This window comes from Hylaeus volcanicus, chromosome 7 (assembly GCF_026283585.1).
Source record: "Hylaeus volcanicus isolate JK05 chromosome 7, UHH_iyHylVolc1.0_haploid, whole genome shotgun sequence".
NCBI classification, from domain to species: Eukaryota; Metazoa; Arthropoda; class Insecta; order Hymenoptera; family Colletidae; genus Hylaeus; species Hylaeus volcanicus.
The window spans coordinates 21,335,632-21,347,897 of record NC_071982.1 but is presented as its reverse complement, the minus strand read 5'-3'; the positions used below and the strand labels follow the sequence as shown (position 1 = coordinate 21,347,897).

The 12,266-nt window shown below is 51.8% G+C and overlaps 1 protein-coding gene across 1 annotated transcript in view; it reads right to left on the bottom strand.

The window, feature by feature from the left end:
- Nucleotides 1–308: 308 nt before the first annotated feature.
- Nucleotides 309–12,266, bottom strand: part of LOC128879823 (T-box transcription factor TBX20-like) — a 39,192-nt gene continuing 27,234 nt past the window's right edge. The window contains exons 4-6 of the mRNA XM_054129333.1: nucleotides 10,974–11,141; nucleotides 10,678–10,754; nucleotides 309–1,469 (exon numbers count right to left, since the gene is read on the bottom strand). Coding sequence (XP_053985308.1) covers nucleotides 962–1,469; nucleotides 10,678–10,754; nucleotides 10,974–11,141 — 753 coding nt within the window. The 3' untranslated portion in view covers nucleotides 309–961. The remainder of the gene's footprint in view (nucleotides 1,470–10,677; nucleotides 10,755–10,973; nucleotides 11,142–12,266) is intronic.

Sequence of the window (12,266 nt, the reverse complement as noted above, 5' to 3'; positions counted from 1 at the left end):
TTTCGCGCGTTAATCGCATTCCGTTTATTTACAAGTCGCTCGAGTTCCCGGGGAAAAAAGAGGGCGATTAATTAAACGTATATTACCTGAATTATTTACGCAGACAACTTTTTATTCCATTACAATTAAATATAATAAATATTCACAGATGAACTTGTATGTTAAGAAATCGAACGACGGTACGAGCCCTTAATTACGAAAGTGATCCAAGTCAAAATTTAAAAAAAAAAAAAAAACATGTTTATCAGTTATTTCACACAAAATTATTTTAAATTAAATCGATTCAATGTAATTTTTTTTTTTCAAGAAATGTAGGACTTTGACCACTTTTATAATTATGGGGACGTAATTGCAAAGTTATCGTTGCAATTCGAAGTTTTCCTAAAAGGGTACCGGATCCAACATTTGTTTTCGGCTCGCTGTTGGAGGTTTTTCATTCGGATAAAGAGTTTCGCTGATTTCCAGAGGGAGACCCTCTCCTTTCCCGAGTCTCGAATCGTAAGGGTCTACGGTTACATTACGCGGACACAGAGCGAACAAGTACGGGCCATTTCCCTAAAACTAACGTAAGTAAGGCTCGACGGAGCGCCGAGAATTTCGAAGGAGGTTTCTCTCCTCCAACGCGAACGAAACGCTCGGTACCGAGCCGTGACGAGGATCGTCGACGAATTCGGAGCGCGTTGGCCAACCAGCCGAATTCCCCGTTCAAAGAAAGACGATACGATACGACACCTACTGCAAGGAGCTGCGAACCCCTGAGCGATTCCTAGAGTCCGAGGAAATTTTCTTTGGCTGCGTCTTCCTTTTTTCCTCGTCGCAAGTTCTGACGGAAAAATTCAAAGCATTTCCAGAAAAACCTCCGAAGTACCGACACGAAACTTACGACGAGTCTACTCGCGGCTTCGAGCGCGAAGAAAGAGGTACGACGAGGTTACGAACGGTGAAGTTTCGAGGGTGGACGCTAATTGGGGGTGGAAGGGCGAACCCTCAGGGGTGGAGGTGTGCTCGCAGGTGGGGGATACGGGGTGTACCTCAAGGAAGGGCCCGTGGCGGTGGGAGGCGAGGATCTCCGCGAAATCATGGCAACGGGTGGCGGCTGCCAGGGCCAGGGTAGGGCAGCGGGGTAAGGAAAGGGCGCTGTGGCCGCCACGGCAGGGTAAGGGGACGAAGAGCCGGTGGTAGGCCTGGTTCCGGGGTGCGTTTGGCCGACGGTGCCGTAGAGGAGGGCCGTCGACGGCGTCATCCACGGGGGCAACGCGTGCGACGGGTTCTCGTGCTGGGATTGTTGCTGCTGCGACTGCTGGTGGTGTTGTTGCTGTTGCTGCTGCTGTTGTGCACCGAGAGCCGCGGCCGCGGCTGCCGCTGCCGCAGCCGCTGCGGCTGGCGACGACATCGCGAGGTGCTCGTACAGCCTGACTGGCGCCACTCCGCATCGGACCAGTTGCTGCTCCATCAGCTCCATAGGGTCCCTGAAACAATCCAACCGAACGTTCTTTAGTCTCTTCGACAATTTTTTTGCGAGCATCTTAAAACGTTTACCGTTTTCAATGGTTATCTCTACGCCGCGTTACAAGTACAAGCGTACTCGGATAAGTTCGAAGAGCTGATCCTGTCGATGATAAGTAGTAACGAAAACGGTCGCGAATAAGTATGTTGCGAGATGTAAGGATGAAGTCGATCGGGACAGGGTTAGGCTCGTCCGTCCGATCGGCCGCGAAGATGGACGTTATCGGCATCGAGTGGCATTTAATAGAGAATGAATCGATGATGTACCCGCCGCGGATAGAGAGAGACAATCGAAGGAGAGAGGAAGGCACACGCCGGTAATTAAGACGACGTTTTCTCGAATCGATATCCTCGGAGAAGCCCGTCCCGGCGACGGATTAACGTGATGGATGATTTGGTGCATTAGACGCGAGCTTAATTAGGGTTAATTATCGGCGATTGTACGGCGGACGACGGCGATCCCTCGACGGTATTGGCAGGAACGCTAACGAGCGAATTATTGGCCGAGCCGTGGATGAGAACGCGCGTTTTGTCTCGTTCGTGGCGGTTCGCGTGATATTCGCGATAATTAATGGTACGGCGGTGGTATCATTGCGTGGCGGCGCGGACACGTTGCATCGTCATTTCCTACTTTCGTGATTAAGCGCGGGAGTGGTGCGTAAACACCGTGCGATTATTGCCGAGACCATCTTAATTATTAAGACTTGGTTGTTGGCCGACCAACGATCGCGGACGAGGACGACTTTCGATATTCAGGGGTCTTTAGAGTTTCGCGGCCATTTAAAATGGAACATTCTCGAGTATTGTGAAATTGGTAGACCTATGGATTTAGCGTGGCACAACCACGACGATATCCTGTGTACTATGCAAATACTGTAGCCGACCTCGCGCTCGTTTTTAAAATTATCAACAGAAAAATTGAACGTCCTGGGACACTGGATTTATTGAAATTTAATATCCCAAGTAGACGATTCACTCGAAACCGGCGTCGAATGGCACTCGTGAAAGGGAACCTCTAGATCCCGAGGTTTCTCTGGCTTTCGAGGAACCGGATGATCGATAGGAGGTATCATCGTCGTTTGGGCCGCGGTGAAATTATCCGATGAGCTGCCGGGTATCAGGTTTTCTTTCGTCCACTTGACTCGACTTCGCAGAGACTACCGAATACCGAACTGCGACCGTCCATCGAGATCGTTTTCTCGGGTAGCTACGCGGGTGGGATCGGGTCTCTTCGGAACAACAGAGGAGCTCCTATTTCGAAAATCTCGGCTGTCCACGCTGGCTAGGCGTAGGTCGACCTTAACCTCTTCCCTGGGACGCTAGAATTTACTACATCGGTGGTAGAGCTTCTAGATCAGGGGTAGCCAACCCAAACGATCTCGCGGCCACTTTCGAAATGGAGTCGTTTTAGTAGGGATTCGTGTTCATTTATGTATATTCATCCTGAAACCCGTCTCACGATACTGTAGCGAGGATCCGACGAATCTGAGACGAACCCAGGCCGTGGAAACCAAAGCAAGACGGAGGCACCGAAGAAGCAGCGACGACGCAAAGAGGGGAATAAAAAGGCCGATCCGAGGAATAAAAAGGAAAGGTACACAAGCGAAATAAAGAGCGAGGAAGGAACAATGGATGCGGTGTGTGCAGTTGGCGCGTCTCGGTTACCACTCGACCCTACCGCTTAACGCCTTCTAAAGTTGCTCCCGGGCCTCGCCACGTTGAAGCTATTTTCACGCCGCGTCGGAGATTTAGCTCGAAAAATATCAATTACACGATTTGTGGGCGACGAGTTACTCGGAGGAAATCCGTGTAGAGAAGAGAAGCCAGAAGGCAGAGCGGAAGGAAGGAAGAGCTCGAGAGGGCCCGAAGAAACGAGCCCTGGCTGAAAGAACCGAGGGATTAGGGGGGCCCGGGGCTAATCGCCGTCCGCTCGAACGTGCCGGACCACACACCGCCGCGTCCGCGGCCATTCCTCTTCTGCCTCTTCTGAAATATCGCTGTCAAACGCCCCAAACTCTATTAGTCGATACGTACGATACGTCGATTCCGCCCGATCGATCGTCCCGGTCCAAATTTCATCGCCGGAATCCGTGGATCTTTCGTCCATGTTCGCGACGCAACAAACATCCATATGTTTTTTTAAATCGCGATAAACACTGAAAGAAATACAGTTTTCGTAATTCCGTTCAACAGATACTTGGTCCACGACGCGAAATCACTCGGTAGGGTGAGATCGAAGCATCGCCCTAGGCCCGCCGATAATTACTTAATCGTAACTCGAGGAATGAGTCCGGAAATCGAATTACGCGCGATAGACGAAGGTGAAGCGGACGGCGAGGATCGTGCGCGCGCGCGCGCGCGGCACGAGTTGCACCTGTATGCGTAAAACGGAAATGACGCAGCACCCAGAGTCTCTATGCATTAACCCTGACTGCAACTCACGACGCGCCGTGGCCTCCCAGCCTTGAATTATATCCTTAATGTTTTCATAAAGCTTCCTTATGTACAGACAATAAAAGGCCTAATTACAGTGGTTCGCCGGGACGGTAAAGTCAGCCCGAGGCGGTCGCCTATTACTATTCGCGCTATGCAGGGCCTCCTGTAATCGTTACACCGTGCAATAAATATTCCTCGTCGATCCGACGAGCCGAGTCTGCCGAGTTTTCCCTCGTAATGGCGCGGTTACGCTCGAAACGTACTAATTACGGGCCACCGCCGTAACCCTTCGAAGGTGTCCACCGTCGTTGCACGCTTTTCCACCGCCATCGATCTGCGCAAATTGCCATCCGATATCCCGTATTTTCCGCAACTCTGTCCTTGCTTCGTACTCGTTGGCTGGACTAATACGAACAATAAAAGGATAAACGTTTCCCCGCCCTTGCAATTGGGCCCTCTTCTTAGATATCGACCAGTGCTTGAACCGATCCCGATAAAACTAATTCGCGATCAAATTAATGGGACGGTTGGACGCATTTGCCCGAACACCGTCGTTAGACGATGTCTCCGCGAGCCTCCTTAACAGCGCGCGATTCCAGGGTGAAAAAACGATCGCGGCCCGTTTCGAATCGAAATCGAGATTGCACCATCGAAAATCTGTATCGCGTGTATAGTATTTCTTTTTAGCTGTAATGCGTTGACCACGATAACATCCACGTAAAGGTGTATTGATTGAATTCCAGGTGGCGAGGATTTCCGTGCCTCGGGTCCCGGCAGGCAGACGTTCCGTAGGAAAGGTCCTGCAGGAAAAATGGAATCGTGGAGTTTTCCAGGTCCGGCGGAGAGTGGTTTGGTGAAACGGTCGTTCGGGGCTCGCGATATTAGCACGGAGGGGATTCCATCGTATGGGGAGCCTGTTATTCTCCGCCTACCCCGGGGCTGACACAAGGCATTAGGTAAGTGGTAGATAATAATAGGTTACACCCCACTGATGGCCGAAGGTAGTCCATCGAGCGATGCGGCTTCGTACGACTCGCGCCGGTTTCTCTCGCACGCATATCCCGTGAACAACGAGACGGATGGGGTCTTATCGACGGTACGTGCGTTTCACGAAAAAAAAAAAAAACGCTTTCAACGGACGACTAATGGACAAGTGCGAAATAAATATTTCAACGGTCGACGTTTCTGCGTTCGGAATAGTAAATAGCCGGCCGTTCGCTATCGATGAGGCCCGCCTCTTTGCGTCCTACGCGCCGTTAGAGTTCGTCGACCATCGATCGACTGAAAATTAATGTCCTCGCGCAACATGCGTGGAAAAGTCTCGTTGAAATGGAATTGTCGCGCTCGGGGGGACCGGGGAATCGCAACAGCGACCAGAGGATCGATGCATAAAGGGAGAGCCAGCTATGAAAATTTTAAACGCGTCGACCAGCGATCTAGACGCTCCGTATCCGCGAGATCCGCGTGGCTAGCCGAAACGCGTAAAAATTCTCGAGAAGGGTTTGTCGAAGATCTCGGGGCTCGACAACCCCCTGTAGGACGTACGGCGGGCAAAACGAAAAAAGGGAACGGTAAATGAGAAACGACCGATCGCACCGAAATACGGGTAAGAAGATTCGAAAGAAGCCGATGGTGAAGAAGCAGAGGATCGGGCACCGGGAGGGTGGAGGGGGATGGTCGAAAGAAAGGGAGAAAGGGGGCAGAGAAAGAGCGAGTGTAACAGTGAAGAAATTAATAGCCATAAAATATGAATAGAAATTAGCAGGTTCGGGGTGGCGTGACGCGTTTGCTCGCTCATTTCCTTTCGGCGCGTTGAAAAACAACAAAACAACACAAAATATGGTCGAGCCTGTAATTTACCCGGCTGCCGCCTAGCAGGCCGACGCGCGATCGAGCCGCCTCGGTGTGCACGGCTCTCACACCGACGCGACTCCGCGCCGGGGCCCCTCTTTCGACGCTCGTGTACGTGGAACCGAGCGTACCGCGAGCAGAGGAGCAAGTGTGAGTGGGGACCACGGTCGCTTCGGAGCGCGCCTTCTGCGAAGTCGACTCGGCTCGACTCTGCCGGGCCATCATCGTCGTCGCACGGTAGATATGGAAGGTAATGATCCGGTAATGACCCTGACGCGTTGGATGGCTATCCAACCAGCGGCTGGCTTAGCCGATATACGCGCGCCAGGGCTGGCTGGTACGGCGTCCAACGTTTCACCGCCACCCCTTTATATTCCCTCTTCTTCTTTCTCCCCCTGACCGCCGCCGCCGCCACTAAAGTCCCGATGATGCACGGCGAGACCTTTGTTTTTGCGTTTTAAACGGCGGTTATTAGCTCCGTGGCGTTCTCCAGCCACCGAACGCTTCTCCTACCCTTCATCTCGGCTTCGTTTTGCTCTTTCGTCCGTCGAATCCTCGCCCACCCCCTCGTTTTTCTTCTTCGCGGACTCGCCGTCCTCGTCTATCCATCCCGGCGGTTTTGGTAACGCGGCTGACTAATGGGCCAGAGCGAACCGAGGACTTTCGATGTCGGCGGCTACGGTCCTCTCCGACTCGGGACTCGCGCGCGTAGTAGCGTCCTTCCATCGCGCGGGAATCGTCGCGATAACAGGCGTAGGGACTAGGTAGGAGTCGGAGGTGCGCTCCGCTTTCTCTTCGTCAACTTCTTCCGAGGCGTTCGAAAAGCTTCCTCTCCGAGGATCCCACGCAGTTTGTCGCAGAGGTGAAGCAGGACTCGTCGAGGTCAAAGTAGTTGGAAATGTCCAAGTTCCTTCGGTGAACGCGAAACGAAGAAAAGAGCTGCACCACGATCCTCGCTCGAGGACGCTCGAGAAACGAGCAAGAGAGAGGATCCGAGTGGACGGGGCAGAGAGTTTGCGAGGGGAAAAGGAGGAAGAAGAAGGCCAGAGCGGCAGCGGTAATGACAGGCCGTCCGCTCTCGAAGCTAATATAGATGAATGCCCTGCCCTCCTTGCCCTCCGGAACCAGCGGAGAGAACGTGGAATCGCTCTCTTTCCCTTCTGTCCCTCCAGACCGCGCGTCCTCTCGTCCTTTCCACTTTCGGCAAGCGACGACCGTCGGTTCCGTCGCGTCCGGGAGGAATTCGCGGACACCGGCCTAACCAAATCTACAGACTGGAAACTCGAAGAAAGCAGAAAAGTCGCACAGAGGTTGGAAAGTAACCTCCCGATTAAGAATCGAGGATCCACAGAGACGAGCGCTCGAAGCACACCTAGAACGACAGAAGCATCGTATCCAGGTGGCTGCAAGCACCCGATACTTTTCGCGGAGGACAGAGAGAGACCAGTGGATAGAAGAGCACCGAGCACGGGCACCCGGGCGTGGGCGGGTTCGAAGCGATCGAGGGCTATCGAAATCGCATCGAATCGCGGATCGATGATCGGCGCGACACTCGAGAACTCCGAGACGCACCGAGCGCGATAAGAGGGCGTGCGAGATCGCAGAAAACGGTCCGGAATCGGTCGGCCAGGAGGGAACGGAAGGGAAGCAGCGCGGCTCCAGCGGTTACGGCAGTCGTGTTTGGCTGCACGGATGCGGCTCTGGCGGCGTCCCGAGTTAATGAGAGAGCGGCCGCACGGGGCAATACGGCGCATGCTCCCGCCCACTTCACGCCGCCGCTGATAGATAGATGCCCCTCCGGCCCTTTCTCCCCCTCTTCCCTTTCAAACCTCCTTCTCACACCCTCGGCATCCCCCTCGCCCTCGCCCTATCCCTTTCTCTATCTCGCGCAACGATCCTCCTCCCCCGGACTTCTTTCTCCGCTGCCCGACCATCATCACGTCCGCGTTCGCATACGTGGCCCTGCAAAAAGCCCCGAAATCGTTGTTATAAAGATATTACGGTAACTGCGAAAATTTAAGAACCGTTTATAAAAAACGCGGTCTCGCCTCGCAGCTCCAAATTTACGGCCAGCTGCCGCGAGAAACTCGAAATTGCCTCGACGCCCCGTATACGGGGTGCGGCGTCCGAAGTCGACGGGCCCAAGTTTCCGTGTACGTGGGCCGGTCGAACGAGGCAAGAAAGCGCCGGCGAAGCTGGCAAGTCTTGGAAGTCAACAGCTACGGGGGAAAAATCTGATTTCGGTGCGGCAGGTGTTCTTCGCCCATCTCGGTGCGTACCTCGACGCCCATGATACGGAGCCTGCCGAAACCGATGGTCCACGATCTCTGGGTACCGATCCTATCGAGACCCGAACACTCTGAAACCTATCCTCTTTCTTCCTTACGCAGAGCATTCAAAAGTCCGACGATCGCGAGAGTCGAGAGCATGGGTCGCGAGTTGCGACGGCAGCAGGTCGACCGATGCGGAATGACGCGGCAAGATTTTTCGTGATCACGGTTAGGCAGGTGCTGATTTGAGGAGGGTCGCGGTAGAACGTCCAGCGATTTCGAGACGATCGCGCGTCTGCTCGCCAAACTGCCGTGTCATTAAAGTGGTCGATCGACGACCGTAACGTCGCGTCTATCCGCCGCGAGACGAATTTACGCTGGGCAAACAACGACCCGCGACACTGACCCTTCGGTTTCGAAACGAGTCTCTTCGCTAGACAGCCACGAAACGGCTCTTTCGCCGCGAACACGTGAACGTTACGTCGGTTTGTGCGTTTGAGGAGTAACGTTGAAAAGCTCGGAACACGCCCCACGATTCTGGGAATCGCGTTGGAGAGATCGCGTCGGGTGGCCCTCTCGAGGAAAGGACTTTTCGGCCGAGTCTCGACACGCCTCCGATTAGCACGTGATTACCGCGCGCCGGGCCTAACGCGCTGCCCACGAAAACGAACATCGACGGTTCCGAAAATTCGGCCCAAAATGAATCAACAACCAGACGACTTTCGAAGTGAATCTAGGCTGACGTTAAGTATCGACGGGGATCAAGTATCGATATCGTTACCAATTTCCAGGACACGCAACCCTTTATATCGACGCTCGCCTGAAATCTGGGACGCGATAACGATGCGTGTCCCGGAGTACCGGTAATGGCATTTTTAATTAGACGGGGACGGTTTCAACGGCAGCGAAATTTCTTAATTATTGCTCATTTACGAGGGAACAAATTACTTAAATGTCCTGCTTGTACTCGCGAGCAGGTGTTCGACGGGAGATAGTCTAGCGACGGTAAATATAAGTACACGCCTTTGTCATTTTTAAGGCATATCGAGGCAATTATTTTTTACTCGGAGCGAGTCCTCGTTTCTCCGGTACGATGATAGTCGCTATCCTTACGGATCACCTCCGAAACTCAGAATTCGTTGAATACGTCACCGACCGGTTCGGACCGACCCGCGATGCACGATCGATGGCGACAACGAGAAAATTCACGCGGGTATAAAAATACACGCGACCGCTGTTCGAGTTAGATATCGTTTTCGCGAGTCGAAAGCACGAGACCCAACGGAAGACGACTTTATTGAGTTGCCGTTATCGATTCCCCGACACACGCTCCGTGTACACGCCGGGGCATTTGCATAAAACCTTGACTCGCGAACAGGAGATCGCCGGGATCGTGCGTTAAACGATTTAGTGGGCGTATTTGCGCCCGAGTAGCCACCGTTGGTACATGCTAATTGAAATTAAACGACTGGGTAATCTCCTACAGAGAATCTTTCGTCGATTAATCGTTGATTACCGCAGTATTTCGCGAACGGCGTAGGTTTCCATAGATCCACTTCGGTAATGAATTAGAGACTCGAACGACGGATCGCAGAAACGTTCGATAATTTCTTATATTTTAAGTGGAAGCTTAACAATTCTATGGGCATTCCTCGAGTAGCCAATTAGCATGAATTATTGGAAGAACCCTCGTTAGATGTACGTACGTCTGCCTATAAACTCCGTTTCCCAGTTTATTCAGTGGAACGTTTTCAGACGGATTTTTAAACGATCAGCACCGAATAGAAGGTCGTTGTTTGGTTCGTTAATGGAGATTGCTTATCGTCGAGCGAAAGACACTCGCGTTAACCCACCGTCAATCGCAATTAATCGAACGCGATTATTTCTCGGGGAATATAGAGGCTGATAATGAGGTAGCATCCATCTGCTAAGATTAATGGAGTCGCTACCTATCGGAGCGTTACTTTGTCGCCGTTAACGATAATCCTTTGACGCAACGCGCACACAAGCGTGGAAAAAAATTCTTTTCTGTCACGCGTGTATACGCCCCGGTCGTAAACGCAGACGAGAGAGGACACACGGCGAGCGAGCGAGCTAGCGAGCAGGTGCATCGTCATTCATGTAGATAGATGATCGCGGATAACTGCGGAATCGGCCGTATGTGCGCACGCTTATTCAGGATCAAAATGTACCTTTCCTTCGACATTTAGCGTTGTATAAATTTCCACTTTTAACGAGAATCTAAGAGATCGCGCGATAATTCGGCGCGGCGTTATGATTAAGGTGCCGACGTTATAATGGCGGGTAATGATCGCTTCACTCGGCGCGCGGCCTGGCGCTCGAAACCTGCTACTTGTGCACGCCGAGAAGTCCGACCCGAGCGGAAACGAACAATTTTTTGAATAAATTAGTATCCCTCGCTACCGGTGGAATTTACAATGCCGCAGGAAAGTCGCCGCGCTACAAAGTTCCATAACTTTGTCGCGACGGAAATTAGGGCTCGAGCCTCCTACTTGCACGCGCAAATCAAATTTTCCGTTTCGGTACTCGCGAACAAGCGGTTCGAGAAATAAGAAGGGTTGATATACGGGTCTGCGAGACGTGTTGTACGTACCGATCGAAGTCCGTGAGCCTGGACGAGTCTCGAAATCCCTTGGCGAACGGGTTGCTGTCGATCTTCAACTTTGTTATCTGCAAAACGATCGGTACACCTTTGGTAATCGCGTCGCGTTTGCATGCGCATTTGTAACCGAGAAACTCGACTAATTCCGCGATAACAGCCGCGTTTCGTATCGCGGTTTCTCCGGTCGCGTTATCGTCGTGCACTCGATCAGAAAATTAGTCGAGTTTCCGCGCGAACGCGAGAGGGAGAGAGAGAGAGAGAGAGAGGCGATCATCGTTTCCACTCACCAACTGATTCTGATAGGCGGTCACCGCGGTGAAAATCGCCTCGGGGAATATGAAGGTCTTGTGCTCCTCCTTTTGAAGATCGGTTATGTGAAGATTGTTGTCGTCCGTCTGCCGACAACGGACCAAATGTATCCTCGGTTGGTATCGATGCATCGAGTTCAGGACGATCTGAAAATAGAAAACGAGAAAGTTTGAAGCCGCGGTGCCACGCGATGATTTATGTAATCTTAATTAAAGTCACGGAAATAACTGCCAGCCGACGTATATAAATCCTGTTCGCGGTTCGAACGGTTAACAGGTGACGATGGGCTATAAGTCTCGTTCTTGGCCACTTATCATTCCTTATCTAGTAATCGATAACGGAACGAAAATAACATCGCCGATTTGCATTGCATTCAGCCGGACGTGACTTCGTTTTATAATCGTTCCATTTCGCAACAGGTACTTGCGGATAATTCCAACGGAATTAATCAACGCAGGATCGTTCACGCGAGCTTTCGATTCGACATCGATACGTCGATCGGACATACTTATTTATTCCGCGAAACATTTTTATCGGAAACATCAAATTCCTTCGTGTCGGTCTTGGGAGTAGGATTCGAATGGTTTCGTTTAGGTTCCAATTACACGATGGCCCTTATGGTGGGCTCCCAATTTTCCGGCCGGCTTCTTGCCCCACCCCTAAAGCGTTAACGTCGGTTCGCCCAGCGCGAATCTCGCGATCGAAAGTTTTAACATGGACTCTATTATTCCCATTGTACACCGTGCTCGAACATCGAGCCAAGGTACGTGCGGCTATAGTCGATGGAGCGAGAGGAGAAGTTGCGTATCGATTTCCCGTCCGAAACAATGTGCCACGATGAAACAAGTTTCTCGCGCGGATATCGCATAACGCGCGCGTGTAAATCCACTGAATACTTTAATGTTGCTCGAACCTTGCCATTTCACGACACAATTGCGACTTTCGTGCGAACTGCTCGCTCGCTCCTGCGAATTCACCCGCATAGAAATAACGTTTGCCGCGCGTCAACTTCTCTTGCCGCGAACGCGAGACACGGACGCGTACACGTCATCTTTCCCTCGATCTGACACGAATCGATAGTTTCGCGGTCGTGTGCTAAAATCCCAATGGGTTGTTCTTCTCTCTTTGTTGCATCTTTTTTTTTTGCATTGAATTTGTTTTCAAACAAATTCTAAAACTACATTTCTTCGTATTTATATATATCGTTACCTAATCAACAAATCGTCACAAAATATTTACATATCTTTATTTTTTGGGGGGGGGGGGGGGGG